This window comes from Scyliorhinus torazame, chromosome 15 (genome assembly GCF_047496885.1).
Source record: "Scyliorhinus torazame isolate Kashiwa2021f chromosome 15, sScyTor2.1, whole genome shotgun sequence".
Lineage (NCBI taxonomy): Eukaryota > Metazoa > Chordata > Chondrichthyes > Carcharhiniformes > Scyliorhinidae > Scyliorhinus > Scyliorhinus torazame.
In genome coordinates this window covers 135,151,411-135,167,643 of record NC_092721.1, presented here as the reverse complement: position 1 = coordinate 135,167,643, position 16,233 = coordinate 135,151,411, and the positions used below count along the sequence as shown (strand labels likewise).

General features: G+C 51.6%; 1 protein-coding gene across 2 annotated transcripts in view; it reads left to right on the top strand.

Moving 5' to 3' along the window:
• Positions 1-16,233, top strand: part of c15h11orf65 (chromosome 15 C11orf65 homolog) — a 147,975-nt gene that overhangs the window by 45,865 nt on the left and 85,877 nt on the right. Inside the window, exons 3-4 of one of the 2 annotated variants that reach the window (XM_072476788.1) lie at positions 2,854-3,016; positions 6,700-6,792. In XM_072476788.1, coding sequence (XP_072332889.1) covers positions 2,854-3,016; positions 6,700-6,792 — 256 coding nt within the window. The remainder of the gene's footprint in view (positions 1-2,853; positions 3,017-6,699; positions 6,793-16,233) is intronic. The other variant, XM_072476789.1, reaches the window with a different exon arrangement.

Sequence of the window (16,233 nt, the reverse complement as noted above, 5' to 3'; positions counted from 1 at the left end):
TACAGGGAGAATGTGCAAACTTCAAACAGACAGTGACCTGGGGCCCGGGCCGTCAGTGCCATGAGGCAGCAGTACTAACCACTGTGCCGTCGCGCTGTTCTAGGAGGTGGTGTTCCCATGCAACTGCTGCGTTTGTCTGTCTACATGGTAGAGGTTGTGGGTTTGGTAGGTGTGGTAAAAGGAGCCTTGGTGAGTTGCTGCAGTGCATCTTGCAGATTGTATATGTCATAACCTGGGGTTAAGAAGGTCATGGGGACACTTACGAGACTGGGGGATTGATATTCCCAAATGAGGAATACGCACTCCCCCACTGAGGGGCAGGGCACCCCTTCTGCATCCTGGATAAAACCGGAGGGCCATGAACTCTGAGGGTGGTCCTTGTAGTAGGGTAACTGCTCTATAATCTTGTTCTGTTACATTAAACCTTCTTCTTTTGACTCAACCTGTTCCGCTTGGTGGGGACTCCTTTCCGGACCTTATCATACTAGCGACGAGGAGTAAACTCTGGCCTCTGGACGATGCTGCAGGCTTCAGGCTCCGCCGCCTCCAAAGCCTCGAGTTCCAGTTGGGTTCTTCCCAGCCCCAGAAGCCATTGTTCAGACGGTTGGATTGTTTGATGCGGCTCGGGAGAATTGGGTCCGCTACGCTGAACGCATTTGCTTCTTCTTTTGGGCCAATGCCATTGCTGAGAATGACCGGCAAGTCATGGTGTTCGGTCCGTGGTGGGGGCGGTAACTTACGGGGTGATCTGAGACTTGGTTTTTCCCGACACCCCAACAGCTGCACTTTTGAACAGCTGATCAAGGTGGGTCAGCAGTCATTTTAGCCCGCCACCTTCAGTAATAATGCGGTATAGACTGCAATCCAGGGGAGTCGATGGCCGTGTTCATGACCCATTTGCACGAACGGCTGAATTCAGCTCTTTTGGAGAGTCCTGAGGGATCTGGACGCAGAGACGCAGCGAAAGCTGCTGGCAAAACCTCCTCTGATGTTGTCACAGGCCATTGAAATAGCCTAGGCGAAGGAAGGCGTGGACCGGGGAGTCCCAGAACTGCAAGCTATGGAGGTTAACTCCTTGGGGCGTGCGACCCCTCCTTTAGGTTGGATCAGCGCCAAACCCCTGAAATGTGGCTGCGTAAGTCTCCCGTGGCCACCACCTGCCCTCGTCACGACCTTGGTGGATCGCCCCCAACGATCAGGCCATGACCGGCTTTTGCCCAAGGTCAGGGCCCGGGCCAATCTTTTAGGAGATCCGGAGTAGGAGGAAAAGCTCATTTTACACTGTGTCTCGGCGCCTCAAGTATCCCCCATCATTGTTCCCATCTGGGTAAATGTCAATCTGCTGCAAATAGAACTGGATACGAAGCAGCGGTGTCGGTGGTATGTTTTTAAACTTTTGAAGATATTCGAAGGGGGACTACAATGCTGGACTTATCTAAGACTACGGCGCATCTTGCCACCTGTACTGGAGAACAACTCCACATTGCCGGAATGACGAAGGTCCCCATAGTGTACGGTCACCAGAAGGCCCAATTGCCTTTAATAGTGGTTAATGGGGACGGGCCTAGTTTGTTGGGCCGCGATTGACTCCACCATTTATACTTAGATTGGAGCTGAATTCTACAGATCGGTTTATGTGTTGTTTTGGGGACGTTTCCTGAAGTATTCCGCCCAGGGCTCAGCACCATCAGAGGGGCGGTAGCAAGGATTTAAGTCAACCCTCTGGCCCATCCTCAAATGTTTTTTTTCCCCGGCACACCCTGTTAATACGCCTTTGTTGACAAATTTAATTTGGAGTTGGATAATCTTGAAGCATTGGACATAACCTAGCCTGTTTGATCTGCCGTTTGGGCTGCTCTGGTTGTTCCCATCCTCAAGTCAGATGGCTCTGTCCGCATTTGTGGACAAATATGCGCTTCCGCAAATAGAAGACCTTTATGCCAAACTGGCCGGCGGTGTTACATTCACAAAATTAAGCATGGGCAACGTGTATCTGCAGCTGCGTTATGTCACCATCAACACCCAATGGGGCCTATTTGAATACATGCATTTGCTTTTTGGGGTATCTTCCGCATGCGCCATTTTTCAGTGCACCATGGATTGCTACATGGATTGCTGTGAGTGGCCGTTTATCTGGATGATGTTTTGGTCACTGGCACTTGGCAAGAGGAACAACTGAAAAATCTGGAGGCAGTGCTCCGCATGTTCTTGGACTTTGGCATTTGACTGCGTCAAAAGAAATGGGTTTTTCATGCGTGCAAAGTGGTCTATCTGGGGTACCAAGTGAACAGCGCTGCCCTCCACCCCATGGCGGAAAAGGTGCAGGGATCCAAATGGCTCTGGCTCCCACGACGCCATGACTCTGAGGTCGTTCTTAGGCCTGGTTAATTATTATGGAAAATTTGTTCCAAATTATTCTGGCCCCTCCACATTCTCTTTTTGAGGAAAAGCTCCAAATGGCATTGGGGTCCCGACCAGGAAGCCGCCTTCCGACAAATAAAGAGAAGCCTGGCAACCTCAGGCTTGCTGACACACTGTGACCCTCTGAAATCTTTGATTTTGTAGCGCCCCCCCCCGTACCGGATCGAAACGGTGTTGGCGCATCAAATGCCGGATTTTAATCGGCATTGCCTATTGCCTTTGCATGTGGGGGGGTTGAGGAGGGATGAGGGTTGGAGTGCTGTTCTTTGAAAATGGAACTGCACATTTGCCTTTGCCAAGCTGCTTCCTTAAATGATCAAAAGGAAAATGTATTATGAACAGTTTGATCAAATTTTCAAATTTACTCTATGGGAACTGAGCTAATCCTAACTCAGTCATGAATTAACTTGTTAAACGTTGTAACTTTTTAAGCATCGATGTGCCAGATGCCAGCACTGAGGAAGAACAGGGGTCTACAGGCAGCACTAGCCCTGCCAGTGAAATCTCTAAATTTGTCATTGAGGATCAACAAGAAACTTTGGAAGAGTTAGAAAATTCAGCAAAAATCATACAACGAGCATGGAGAAGACACATTGTAAGTTTAACTTTATATTAAATCCTTATCTATAGTAGGAATTGCAGCAAACACAGGATTGCTGAGCAATTTAATCTGTGCTTCCATTTGTGTTACCCCCATGTTTTAACGAATACATATTGAGCCTTTTTTTTACATCACGATAGTGACTTCATTTCAAAAGTACTTCAACGTTTTAAGCAATATGGGACATGTTGAGGGTCTGAAAATTGATTCTTTTTTCTTTCCTTACTGTACCCAAATATAATTTTAAAAGTTGTTTTGAAAATTCTAAATATGAAAATATATTAATATTTGAAATGTGTATGTTTTTGACAGAAAATCAATTCCCTTTATTATATTTACTATTTTCGAGAATGTTGTCGTTTGTTGGAGCATTAAATACCTCAAACGTTTGGAAAATTGAAAACAGCCAGGGCGCGACCCAATGGCCACACTGCCGGAAAAGCAGCTCGCCGCAGTATAGTGTGGCCATTGAAAGCTGGGAGACCCCGTTCCCGGGATCTACCCGGCTTGCCACATCTTGCGAGATCCAACGCAATCTCGCGAGACGTTGCGATGTGAATCCTCCCACAATGACACTTTTTAGCAAAGCGGCATATTAGAGCGAGGCTTTGGGCAGATTCCCCAGGTACCTGAGGCTTTTGGATTCAACCCATTGAGTGCCGGGAAACACGCGGCTAAAGGCGCTCGCTAGGAAACCTATGTTAAGATCAGTAACAGAAACATGTGTCTCTGAGTATGCAGTTAAATAGGTGTGGGTGGATTACTGTAGTTCCACCCTCATATGTGTTTTGATGGTAAAATTGATTTTAAAACAGGTTGGACTAATGTTTACTGACAACACATTTGGCTGACGTGAGATCTGCCAATGTGTTCTTGCCCCACAAAATATAAATATATTTTTTTAAAAAAAATTTAGAGTGTCCAATTCATTTTTTCCAATTAAGGGGCAATTTAGCGAGGCCAATCCACCTACCCTGCACATCTTTGAGTTGTGGGGGCGAAACCCACGCAAACACGGGGAGAATGTGCAAACTCCACACAGACAGTGACCCAGAACCGAGATTGAACCTGGGACCTCAGCGCCGTGAGGCAGCAGTTCTAACCCACTGCGCCACCGTGCTGCCCCTCTGCCCCACAAAAGATGCCAGCAAATGAAAGAAGTATGGGAGTAATGATATTCAACTGGTGTGGTTAAATGTTTTGCGAGAGTTATTTTGGCTTTCAGCCATTTTCACAGACTTGTAACCTGTTCCTTAAGTAAACAGTTAGTCATAGCTCCTTAAATTGAAACAGAAAATTGTTCTTTTCAACATGTGACTTACAATAAGGGCAGCACGGTAGCATTATGGATAGCACAATTGCTTCACAGCTCCAGGGTCCCAGGTTCGATTCCGGCTTGGGTCACTGTCTGTGCGGAGTCTACACATCCTCCCCGTGTGTGTGTGGGTTTCCTCCGGGTGCTCCGGTTTCCTCCCACAGTCCAAAGATGTGCAGGTTAGGTGGATTGGCCATGATAAATTGCCCATAGTGTCCAAAAATTGCCCTTAGTGTTGGGTGGGGTTACTGGGTTATGGGGATAGGGTGGAGGTGTTGACCTTGGGTCGGGGGCTCTTTCCAAGAGCTGGTACAGACTCGATGGGCCGAATGGCCTCCTTCTGCACTGTAAATTCTATGAAATGTGGGATCAGAAATTCCTGCCCAAGATCAATGGACCTTTTGCTGGTCTCAAATTTTATGTCCCTTCCTGATAATTCCAGAAATCGGCAGGACTGAAAACCCCGACCAAGAGATCTTAATAAAGCTTTAAAGGAATGTCATTATCCAATACCAGTCATTAAAGGAATTTTGCCACAATTTACCAAAAAAGGTAAAGATATTTACTGTCCTAGATGTGAAGGATGGTTACTGGCAGGTGAAGCTGGATGAAAACAGTAGCTTTTTAACGACATTCTGGATGCAAACAGACCAACCAGCCATGACATTGGCCACGATCTAGCAGCCATGTTGACTGTGGGCGCACAGACTGCCGGGGGCAAAGGTAGGGGGCACCGCAATGGGATCCTCTGCCGGGGTTCCCCTTATCTATAGGAGGTGGTGGAGGTGTTGTCCTGTGTGTGGGATCTTGATGTCCATGAGATGAGGTTTCTCCGTGTCGGTGGGGGGCCTTGTTGTCCGTGGGGGGAAGGGGGGGTGGTTCCCTATGTCTGTGGGGGGATTCGGTGTCCGTAGGGTATGAGGGGGTTCCTTTCATTTAAATTGGAGATTGGGGCGCCTCTCGGGATTCCCAGCAGTGCTGGCTTTCTTAGGCCCCATCCCTCCAGCCGACTGTGTGAATCTTGCTTCGCCTTTGCGTGCCGTTCAGTATGGCTGGGCAGCCTGCAAGCTTGTTTTCTGGCCAGAGCCAATGCTTTGTGCATTTTTGGCAAGATTCCGGCCATGACAAGTTCAGTTTTAAAGCGCAAGGCACAGTTCAACACTTTGAAGAGTTATGTTGACAAGAGCTGACACCTAGTGTTGATTCACTGAAGGAGCTTACGAGTCCAGTTAATAATGATTTGGGAATTTTTATCACCCGCAATGGTGATTCCGCAGCTCCCCTTGTTAAACCATGTTGACATTGGAGGGAGGGGGACGAACTTCTTACCAATTTTCTCACCTTCTCCCCTTTTGCTGGGGTACAGTTGCATCACTGCCACTCTCCTCACGTGCTTTCTCAAATGGCCATTATTCATGTGCCAGTCTTGGAAGTAAATATTTGAATAAGTCTAGTCTGTGGGAGTGCCTCCTCGCAAACTCAATTCTGTCCTCACCCCAAGGATATATTATTTTAGCAAGGGTTATTGGATACAAATCAGGGATGGGAACCCTGGATGATTTTTCCCCTGGTTTTGCACATGTGCTGAGGCCAATGGTAGCACTCTACCACAATGAGATCAACTATTTCAGCACATGCTGGAGATTAACTAGGACTTTCCTGATTTAGATCGTTAACCACTCATTGGATAAACTTACTGTATCATTTAGAATTCCTTCAACAGATTGGGTTTGATTCAGGGGGCTTGATTTTAACCCTGTGCGATTGGGAGGATTTTGAATGAGTTAAAATCTTGCCCAAGGTTTCTGTTGACCTACTACCAAAGCTGCGATGGACACATAGAAGAAGTCCCATGGAAATTCGACAATTTGAAATTTTAACTTGATTCAAATTCATCAATTGTACAAGTGCCTCCGTTATGAATCGCAATTCAAATATGTGGCATTTGTGCTTGCTACCCCCCACCCCACCCCTCCCACTCCTCCCCACCCCCACCCAACCGCAACAATGATCAAACATACCGGTTGAGAGTCTTTTGTGCACACATGAGAAAGACTATCTGGCTCTGGGAGGGAGGCCTTTCCAGTGTCCATGGAACCACATTCCAATGAAATTCAGCATACTCAGGAGAACAGAATGCTTAAGATATAAAATCTTACTTATTTTCCAGTGCTTGTGAGTTGCAGTTCTTTCACATTCTTGTAAGAATTGCTATAAGTTTCTGTCTCTACCTGCGTGTTAAGCTTAAGGAAGCTTAGAAAGTTTTAAAATTCAAATTAAATTCCCCTTTGATACAGTTGAGGAATTTGGATTATTTTTAGCAATGTTGATGTAACCACAAAATTTGTTTTGCTGTTTGCAGGATAGACAGGTGTTTAAGCATTACAAGGATATTATTAATTTCAGAGGGCAAGGAAACCCTCAGTTTATGATGAAATGCATTAACCCAATCGAGGTAAGAAAAACCACGGGGGTTGAGTACTATGGGGCTGTAAAAGTAGCAAATATGGCAGGTGAATTGGCTTCATTAGGCAGGAGCTAAAATCTTCAAATTTCGAGTTAAAATCAGCAGCATGTTAATGGCGGGTTTACGCCATCCAAAGGTAGGTTCCTACTTGTAATATATTTGCATGCCATGAGTACTCAAACTTTTTGTAATTACTTCCTACCTTCATGATAAAGTCAATGGAACATTCATGGCACCCAGTTCATGCATATTTATGCATGTGATATGGCTGAATGTACAGGATCAATTGGCCCTCCCTTCTATGCACTGTAAAGAAGATTGTCTGAGATCACTCTCAGTGGGGATAATTGAAATATTGTAGGTGAACTCATCCAGCCAAAACCTTGAGATGGCACCACATGTGGACAATAAAAACTGACACCATGGGGGCGATTCTCTGAGCCCCGCGCCGGTGCGGAGAATCGGCGGCATTTGCACCGACGCATTTGACGCGGTGCCGGCCGCTGGAATTGGCGGAGCCGCTGATTCTCCGGCCCGAATGGGCCAAGCGGCCACGCGGATATGACAGAGTCCCGCCGGCGCCGTTCACCCCTGGTTGCTGCCAGCGGGAACTCTGCGCGAAGGGTCGGGGGGTGGCCTGTGGGGGGGGGGGGGGGGCTCCGTCCCCAAGGGGGACCTCCAATGGGGTCTGTCCCGCGATCGGAGCCCACCGGTATCAGCGGGCCGGCCTCTTCCCCCCCCCCCACCACCTCCCTCGGGCCTACCTTCCTGCGCTGCCGGCCCCTGAACACCGACGCCATGTTGAGTTGGAGCCGGCGCGCGTAAGAAGTCCCCCGCGGACTTCCGGAGGCGGCCATGACCAGCTAGGTCGCGTTCACGGCAGCTCCCGCCGAGATCGGTATTTCGGGCCGCTGAACGGGACGGCGGCGGCACTTTGGAGGTTGAGACCGATGTGGGAACGGACGCTGGAGATGTTCCCCCGGTGCTGCATGGTGAGAACTAGGAGTGGGGCCGGCAGACGAGCAAACGCGGGGGAAAAGGCAGAGAAGGTCCAGGAAGACAAAATGGCAGCCGGAGAAGATCGGGAGGTGTGGGCCCAGTGGGCCAAAGAACAACATGAGTTCCTTAAAAACTGCTTTATGGAGCTTAAAACCGAGACGTTGGCCTCCATGGAGAAGATTATGGTGGCCCAGAAGGCGCAGGAGGAGGAGATCAAGGAGCTGAGAAGGAAGGTGGCGGAGAATGAGGACGAGATCCTGGGACTGGCGGTGAAGGTGGAGGCGCACGAGGCGCTACATAAGAGATGGCAAGAGAGGCTAGATGACCTTGAGTACAGGTCTCGGAGCCATAATTTGCGGATCCTGGGCCTTCCCGAAGGAGCGGAGGGGGCGGACGCGAACACGTACGTGACCACGATGTTGGGGACGCTGATAGGCGCGGGGGCCTTCCTGCGGCCCTTTGAGCTGGATGGGGCGCACAGGGTCCTCGCCAGAAAGCCGAGGGTGAACGAGCCACCGAGGGCGATGGTGATACGGTTTCATTGTTTGACAGACCGGGAGTGAGTCCTACGGTGGGCGAAGAAAGAGCGGAACAGTAAGTGGGAGAACGGCGAGATCCGCATCTACCAGGACTTGGGAACTGAGTTGGCGAGGAGGCGTGCGGGGTTCAACCGTCCTCCAAGGCAAAAGGGTGAAGTTTGGGCTTCTTCATCCGGCGAGACTCTGGGTAACATACCAGGACAGGCACCATTACTTTGGTACGCTGGATGAGGCGTGGTCGTTCATCAGGCACGAGAAGCTGGACCTGAACTAAGGGACAGTTGTATGGGGGTGAAATGTGCGGGTGATGGTGGACCGGGGGCAAGATGGCGGGTAAAGCATAAGATTATTTGCTTGTCTGCTCCAGTTTGGTTGGTGGTTTTGTTGTTTGTTTTGTTTTCTAGGTGTTTTGTTTTCCAGGTGTTCGGTGCTAGGGGGCGGGTTGTCCGGAGCACGGGTAGGTCCCGGTTGGCGCTTGCCCCTCTACCCTGCGGGGGACGGGGGGGTTGGGTGGCCCGAAGGAGGCAACAAGTTTAAGGTCAGCATATAGAGGCCGGAGCAGCCGGGGTCAGCATGGGTGAGCTGACTCACGGAAGCACAGTGGGAGGAAATCAGAGCTAAGCGGATGCTTGGCAGAGGGAGGGGAGGGAGGGGCTGCATGGGGGGGGAATGAGTGCTGCTGTGCTGACTGAAGGAGAGCCAGGTGAGGGGAATGGATGGAGAGTCGGGCTGGGGGTCCGCCGAGGGGAGGGCTAGAAACGGGAAGCGGGGGCACGTGGCTGGCCGAAAAAGAGAGATGGCTAGTCAGCAGGATGGGGGGGATGGCCAACCCCCCCCGACCAGGTTAATCACGTGGAACGTGAGGGGCCTGATTGGGCCGGTCAAGAGGTCCCACGTGTTCTCGCATTTAAAGTGGTTGAAGGCGGACGTGGCCATGTTGCAAGAGATGCACTTAAAGCTCGCGGACCAGATGAGGCTAAGGAAAGGATGGGTGTTTCACTCGGAGTTAGACTCAAATACCAGAGGGGTGGCAATTTTGGTTCGTAAACGAGTGGCATTTGAGGCAGGGAGCATCGTGGCGGACAAGGGGGGGCAGGTACATAATGTTGAGTGGCAAGCTGCAGGGGGCCCGGGTGGTGCTAGTGACCTCCTTATGCCCCGAACTGGGACGATGCGGACTTCATGAGGCGCGTGTTGGGTAGGATCCCGGTGTTGGAGTCAAGTAACCTGATTATGGGAGGGGACTTTAATACAGTCTTGGATCCGATCTTGGACCGTTCCAAGTCCAGGTCAGGAAAGAGGCCCTGTGGGAGTTCATGGGCCAGATGGGGGGTATGGACCCGTGGAGGTTTGCGCGGCCAAGGGCGAAGGAGTTCTCCTTTTTCTCCCACATCCATAAAATCTATTCGCGGATAGACTTCTTTGTGTTGAGTAGGGCGCTGATCCCGAGGGTGGAGGGGGTCGAATACTCGGCCATTGCGGTCTCGGACCATGCCCCGCACTGGGTGGACTTGCGACTGGGGGGGTCAGCGCCCTCTCTGGAGACTGGATGTGGGGCTGCTGGCGGATGAAGAGGTGCGTGGGCGGATAGGGAGGAGCATTGAGAACTATGTGGGAGTGAATGACACAGGGGAGGTCATGGTGGCAGTGGTGTGGGAAGCTTTGAAGGCGGTCGTTAGGGGAGAGTTCATCTCCATCAGGTCCCACAGAGAGAAGAAGGAGAGGGCGGAGAGGGAGTGGCTGGTGGGAGAGATACTCAGGGTAGACAGGAGATACACGGAGGCCCCAGAGGGGGGGGGGGGCTGCTGAACGAACGCCGGAAACTGCAGGCGGAGTTCGACTTGCTGACCACTGGGAAGGCGGAGGTGCAGTTAAGGAAAGTGAAAAGGGCAGTCTACGAGTATGGGGCAGTCTACGAGTATGAGGAGAAGGCAAGTAGGATGCTGGCGCACCAGCTGCGCAAGAGGGAGGCGGCTAGAGAGATTGGGGGAGTGCGAGATAAGGAAGGCAACATGGTGTTGAGCCCAGAGAGGGTCAATGAAGTCTTCAGGGAGTTCTACGTGAAGTTATACGATTCGGAACCCCCTGGGGAGGGGGAAGGGATGAGGCAGTTTATGGACCGGTTGAGGTTCCCGAGGGTGAAAGAGGAGTGGGTGGAGGGATTGGGGGCGCAATTGAGTTGGAGGAGGTAGTCAGGGGGCTGGCAAGCATGCAGTCAGGCAAGGCCCCGGGTCCGGACGGCTTCCCTGTTGTGGTGATACACCACTGTACTTCCCTAGCATTGTACATAGTTATATAATAGTTGTGTGTAACGTGGCCCTGTAATCCTGTGTATGGTACTGTGTATTGTACTGTAGCTCTGTAGAGGTTCGGTCACCTGTATGTAACCTGACCTGGCCACGGAGAGCTCCGCCTTGGCCACTCCCCCGGGAGTTAAGTATAAGACCCAGCTTCTGGTGTCGTATGTGTCGGGTAAGCTTCCTATGTAGTGTATTAAAGCCTTGGTTAAAGTCTCACATGTCTTTGTGGTTCTTGACGCTTAGTGCATCAATTTAATACACTACAGTTATAATGGAGGCTCCTGACTTCCGGGTGCGGCTATGCAGAGCTAGGTCGCATATTCGGCAGCTCCTGCTTGGAACGGACTTTTGGGCTCTTTTACAGGGCCCCCACGGCATTTGTTTGACATTTCCCGGTGTGGGAAGAAGGCGGCAATATTCCCCCGACAGTGTCCCCCAGGAAGGGTATGTCTCTTGGTTGCCAGACACACGCAGAAACAGTGAAAGATTTGGCTGCAACTACAGGATAAACAGGGCCTCTTCCAGCATGCAGGCGGGGGAAGGGCAAGCTTAAAGCTGCAAGCTGACCTGAGGGCCTGTATCAAAGGTGAATTCTAGCAGCAGAGGGAACAACTGTGAAAAGACCTCATCAAGGCCACTGAAGGGACTTCCGGTTGCGGTGATGCCTAGCTAGCCGCACGCTTCGGCGGCTCCAGCTCCGACGGACCTTCGGGCTCTTTTAAGAGCCTCAACGGGGAATTTTTCGACGACGCAACCCGGTGTGGGGCGTGTGAGAAGGGAGTCCCCCCCAAACGAAGGAGGAAAAAACCGGCGGCGGCGGCTGCAGCGCGAGGAATCGTCGACCAAAGGGTCAGAAAGAGAGAAGTACAAGATGGCGGCGGAGAAAGCGCAGGCGACATGGGGGCCTGAGCATGAAATTGTGAGACGGTGCGTGGAGCTGCTGAAGAGGGAGGTGCTGACCCCGTTGCTACAGGCAATTGAGGGGCTCAAGGAGACATTAAAGACCCAGGAGACAGAGCTCCGTGTGGTGGAGCAGAAGGTGACAGATATTGAGGACGAGATCCTGGGCCTGGCGGTTAAGACACAGACGCACGAGGCACTTCATAAAAAGTGTACTGAAAGGATCGAAGCCCTAGAAAATGGAGCGCGAAGGAAGAACCTTCGGATACTGGGTCTCCCTGAGGGTGTGGAAGGAGTGGACTGTGGAGCGTACGCAAGTACGATGCTGAGCTCACTGATGGGTGCTGAGGCCCCTACGGGCCCCTTGGAGGTGGAGTGGGCAAATCGGATTCCGGCGAGAAGACCAAAAGCGGGAGAACCACCCAGGGCGATAATCGTGCGATTTTACCGCCTTAAGGATAGAGAAGAGGTCCTGAGATGGGCTAAAAAGGTGCGGAGTAGCAGATGGGAGAATGCAGTGGTACGGGTATACCAGGATTGGAGTGCGGAGGTGGCGAGAAGGAGGGCGAGCTTCAACCGAGCCAAAGAGGTGTTGCATAAAAGGAAGGTGAAGTTCGGGATGCTGCAGCCGGCAAGACTATGGGTCACGTATCAGGAGAGACACCATTATTTCGAGACGGCGGAGGAAGCATGGACCTTCATCAAAGAAGAGAAATTGGATCGGAACTGAGGGACTGATGCTGCAGGAAATGTTATTGATAATGTTACGGTGGAAGTTAATTGAGAAGTAAACAGGGAAGGGGGCAGACATTGGGGAAATGTGGGCGCCGGTGAGGGGGGAAAGACGGGACATAGTTGGAGAATGGGGAAGGGGAGGGGGAGGGGAAAGGGAGCTGCGCCATAAGAGGCGGGTCAGGTAAAGGGATGTTCCCGCACCAGAAAGAATAAGGCGGGAAGACAGGCGCAAGGCGGATGGGAGTTCCCCACATGGGGAGGTCGAGGAGTGAGCAGGAGTAGCCGGGGTCAGTTGAAGTCAGCTGACTTACGGAAGTAATATGGGGGGAGCAATCAAGCTAGAAAGAGATCTAGCGGGGAGGGGAGGAGGGAGGGAGAAGGGGGGGGGGGGACAACTGGGTTGCTGCTGCGGAAATCCAAAAGGAAATGGCTAAAGAGTGGGTGGGCGGGGATGGTGTGCGACGCTGGGGGAGCGAGCGGGAGCGCGCAGGCGGGATATGGGACTGGCCTAGAGAAGGTAATGGCTAGTCGACACGGGAGGGGGGCAGGTAGCCCCCTAGTGAGGCTGATCACGTGGAACGTGAGAGGCCTGAACGGACCGATAAAAAGGGCCCGAGTGCTCGCGCATTTGAAAGGACTAAGGGCAGACGTGGTTATGCTCCAAGAGACGCACCTAAAGGTGGCGGACCAAGTTAGGCTAAGGAAAGGATGGGTGGGACAGGTGTTCCACTCAGGACTGGACGCAAAGAATAGAGGGGTGGCCATTTTGGTGGGGAAACAGGTCGCATTTGAAGCAAAGAACATTGTAGCAGATAGCGGAGGTAGATATGTAATGGTGAGTGGCAGGCTGGAGGGAATGGAGGTCGTGTTGGTTAACGTGTATGCCCCAAACTGGGACGATGCGGGATTTATGAGACGGATGCTGGGGCGTATACCGGACCTGGAGGTAGGAAACTTGATTTTAGGAGGGGACTTTAATACGGTGCTGGACCCGGGGCTAGATAGATCCAGCTCAAGGACCGGAAGAAGGCCGGCAGCGGCCAAGGTACTTAAGGGGTTTATGGACCAAATGGGGGGAGTGGATCCATGGCGATTTCTTAGACCTAGGGCTAGGGAGTATTCCTTCTTCTCCCATGTCCATAAAGTGTACTCCCGGATAGATTTTTTTGTTTTGGGAAGGTCGTTGATCTCTAGGGTGGAAGAAGCTGAGTACTCAGCCATAGCGGTTTCGGATCATGCCCCACATTGGGTGGACCTGGAATTAGGAGAGGAAAGGGAGCAGAGAACACTCTGGCGATTAGATGTGGGACTGATGGCGGATGAGGGAGTGTGTGCAAGAGTGCGGGGGTGTATTGAGAGATACCTGGAGGTCAATGACGACGGCGAGGTCCCTGTGGGAGTGGTATGGGAAGCACTAAAAGCGGTGGTCAGAGGAGAGCTGATCTCCATTGGGGCCCACAAAAGGAAAACAGAGGCCAAGGAAAGGGAAAGATTACTGGGGGAGATTTTAAGGGTGGATAGGGAATTTGCAGAGACCCCGGAGGAGGAATTGTACAGGGAGAGGAGACGACTCCAGACGGAATTTGACCTTCTGACCACCAGAAAGGCGGAGGTACTGTGGAGGAAGGCACAGGGGAGGAGGTATGAATATGGGGAAAAGGCGAGTCGCCTGTTGGCTCATCAATTGCGAAAGAGGGCAGCAGCGAGGGAAATAGGAGGAATTAGAGATGAAAGGGGAGACACGGTGCGAAGGGCAGGAAAGATAAATGAGGTGTTCAAGACCTTCTATGAGGAACTGTATAGGTCTCAACCCCCAGAGGGAGAGGAGGGGATGCGGCAGTTCCTGGACCAATTGAGGTTCCCGAAAGTGGAGGAGCGGGGGGTGGTAGGCCTGGGGGCACCGATTGGGGTGGACGAGGTTATTAAGGGACTGGGAAGCATGCAAGCAGGGAAGGCCCCAGGACCAGACGGGTTCCCGGTGGAGTATTACAGAAAATATGTGGACTTGTTGGCCCCGTTGATGGTGAGGACGTTCAATGAGGCCAGGAAAGGGGGGACTCTACCCCCGACGATGTCGGAGGCGACGATATCGTTAATTTTGAAGAGGGATAAAGATCCGTTGCAGTGCGGGTCCTATAGACCCATTTCATTGTTGAACGTGGACGCCAAATTGTTGGCAAAGGTACTGGCATCGAGGATAGAGGACTGTGTCCCGGGGGTGGTGCACGAAGATCAGACAGGGTTCGTAAAAGGGAGACAACTGAATGTTAACGTGCGACGACTATTAGGGGTGATAATGATGCCCCCAGTGGAGGGGGAGGCAGAGATAGTGGCGGCAATGGACGCAGAGAAGGCATTTGATAGGGTGGAGTGGGAGTATTTATGGGAAGTGTTAAGGAGGTTTGGGTTTGGGAACGGGTTTATTAGCTGGGTTAGACTTCTTTATGGGGCTCCAACGGCAAGCGTAGTTACAGGTCGACATAGATCGGAGTATTTCCGACTATATAGGGGAACAAGACAGGGATGCCCGCTGTCTCCATTGTTGTTCGCGTTGGCAATTGAACCTCTGGCCATGGCGTTGAGAGACTCCAGGAAATGGAGAGGGGTGATTAGAGGGGGAGAAGAACACCGAGTCTCGTTATATGCGGATGACCTATTGTTATACGTGTCGGACCCAGCGGGGGGAATGATAGAGGTTATGCGAATTTTGAGGGGGTTCGGGGATTTCTCGGGGTATAGGCTAAACATGGGAAAGAGTGAATTATTTGTGATACATCCAGGGGACCAGAGTAGAGAGATAGAAGGCTTGCCTCTAAGGAAAGTGGAAAGAAACTTCCGATACCTGGGGATTCAGATCGCTAGGAGCTGGGGAACCTTGCACAGACTTAATCTGACGCGGTTGGTGGAGCAAATGGAGGAGGACTTCAAGAGGTGGGACATGCAGCCTCTATCGCTGGCGGGCAGGGTGCAAGCAATTAAGATGATGGTCCTCCCGAGGTTCTTATTTGTATTTCAATGTCTCCCTATACTAATCACTAAGACCTTTTTTAATAAAATAGACAGGAGCATCACTAGCTTCGTGTGGGCAGGGAAAGTTCCGAGAGTAAGGAGGGGGTTCCTTCAGCGTAGTAGGGACAGAGGAGGATTGGCACTACCGAACTTGGGCGATTACTATTGGGCCGCCAATGTGGCAATGATACGTAAATGGATGATGGAGGGTGAGGGAGCGGCGTGGGAAAGACTGGAGAGAAAGTCCTGTAAAGGGACGAGTTTAGAGGCGCTGGTGACGGCGCCGCTTCCGATCTCACCTAAAAAGTTTACCACGAACCCGGTGGTGGCGGCAACATTGAATATCTGGGGACAGTGGAGGCGACAGAGAGGGGTGCGGGGAGCCCTGGTGGGGTCCCCAATCAGGAACAACCATAGGTTCGCCCCAGGAAGAATGGATGGAGGATTTCAGAGCTGGTTCCAGTTGGGAATTAGGAGGGTGGGAGATTTATTTATAGATGGGACTTTTGCGAGCTTGGGAGCATTGGAGGAAAAGTATAAGTTGCCCCGGGGAAATTTCTTGAGATATATGCAGGTGAGGGCATTTACTAGACAACAGGTGAGGGAATTTCCATTGCTCCCGACACAGGGGATACAGGACAGGGTGCTTTCAGGGGTGTGGGTCGGAGAGGGCAAGGTGTCAGAGATTTACCGAGAGATGAGGGAAGAGGGGGAGGAGTCGGTGGGCGAACTAAAAGGAAAGTGGGAAGAAGAACTAGGGGAGGAGATAGAGGAGGGTATGTGGGCTGATGCCCTAAGCAGGGTAAATTCCTCTTCCTCATGCGCCAGGCTTAGCCTGATTCAATTTAAGGTGCTACATAGAGCACACATAACGGGAGCAAGATTGAGCAGGTTCTTTGGAGTGGAGGACAAATGTGGGAGGTGTGGCGGGAGCCCGGCAAACCACG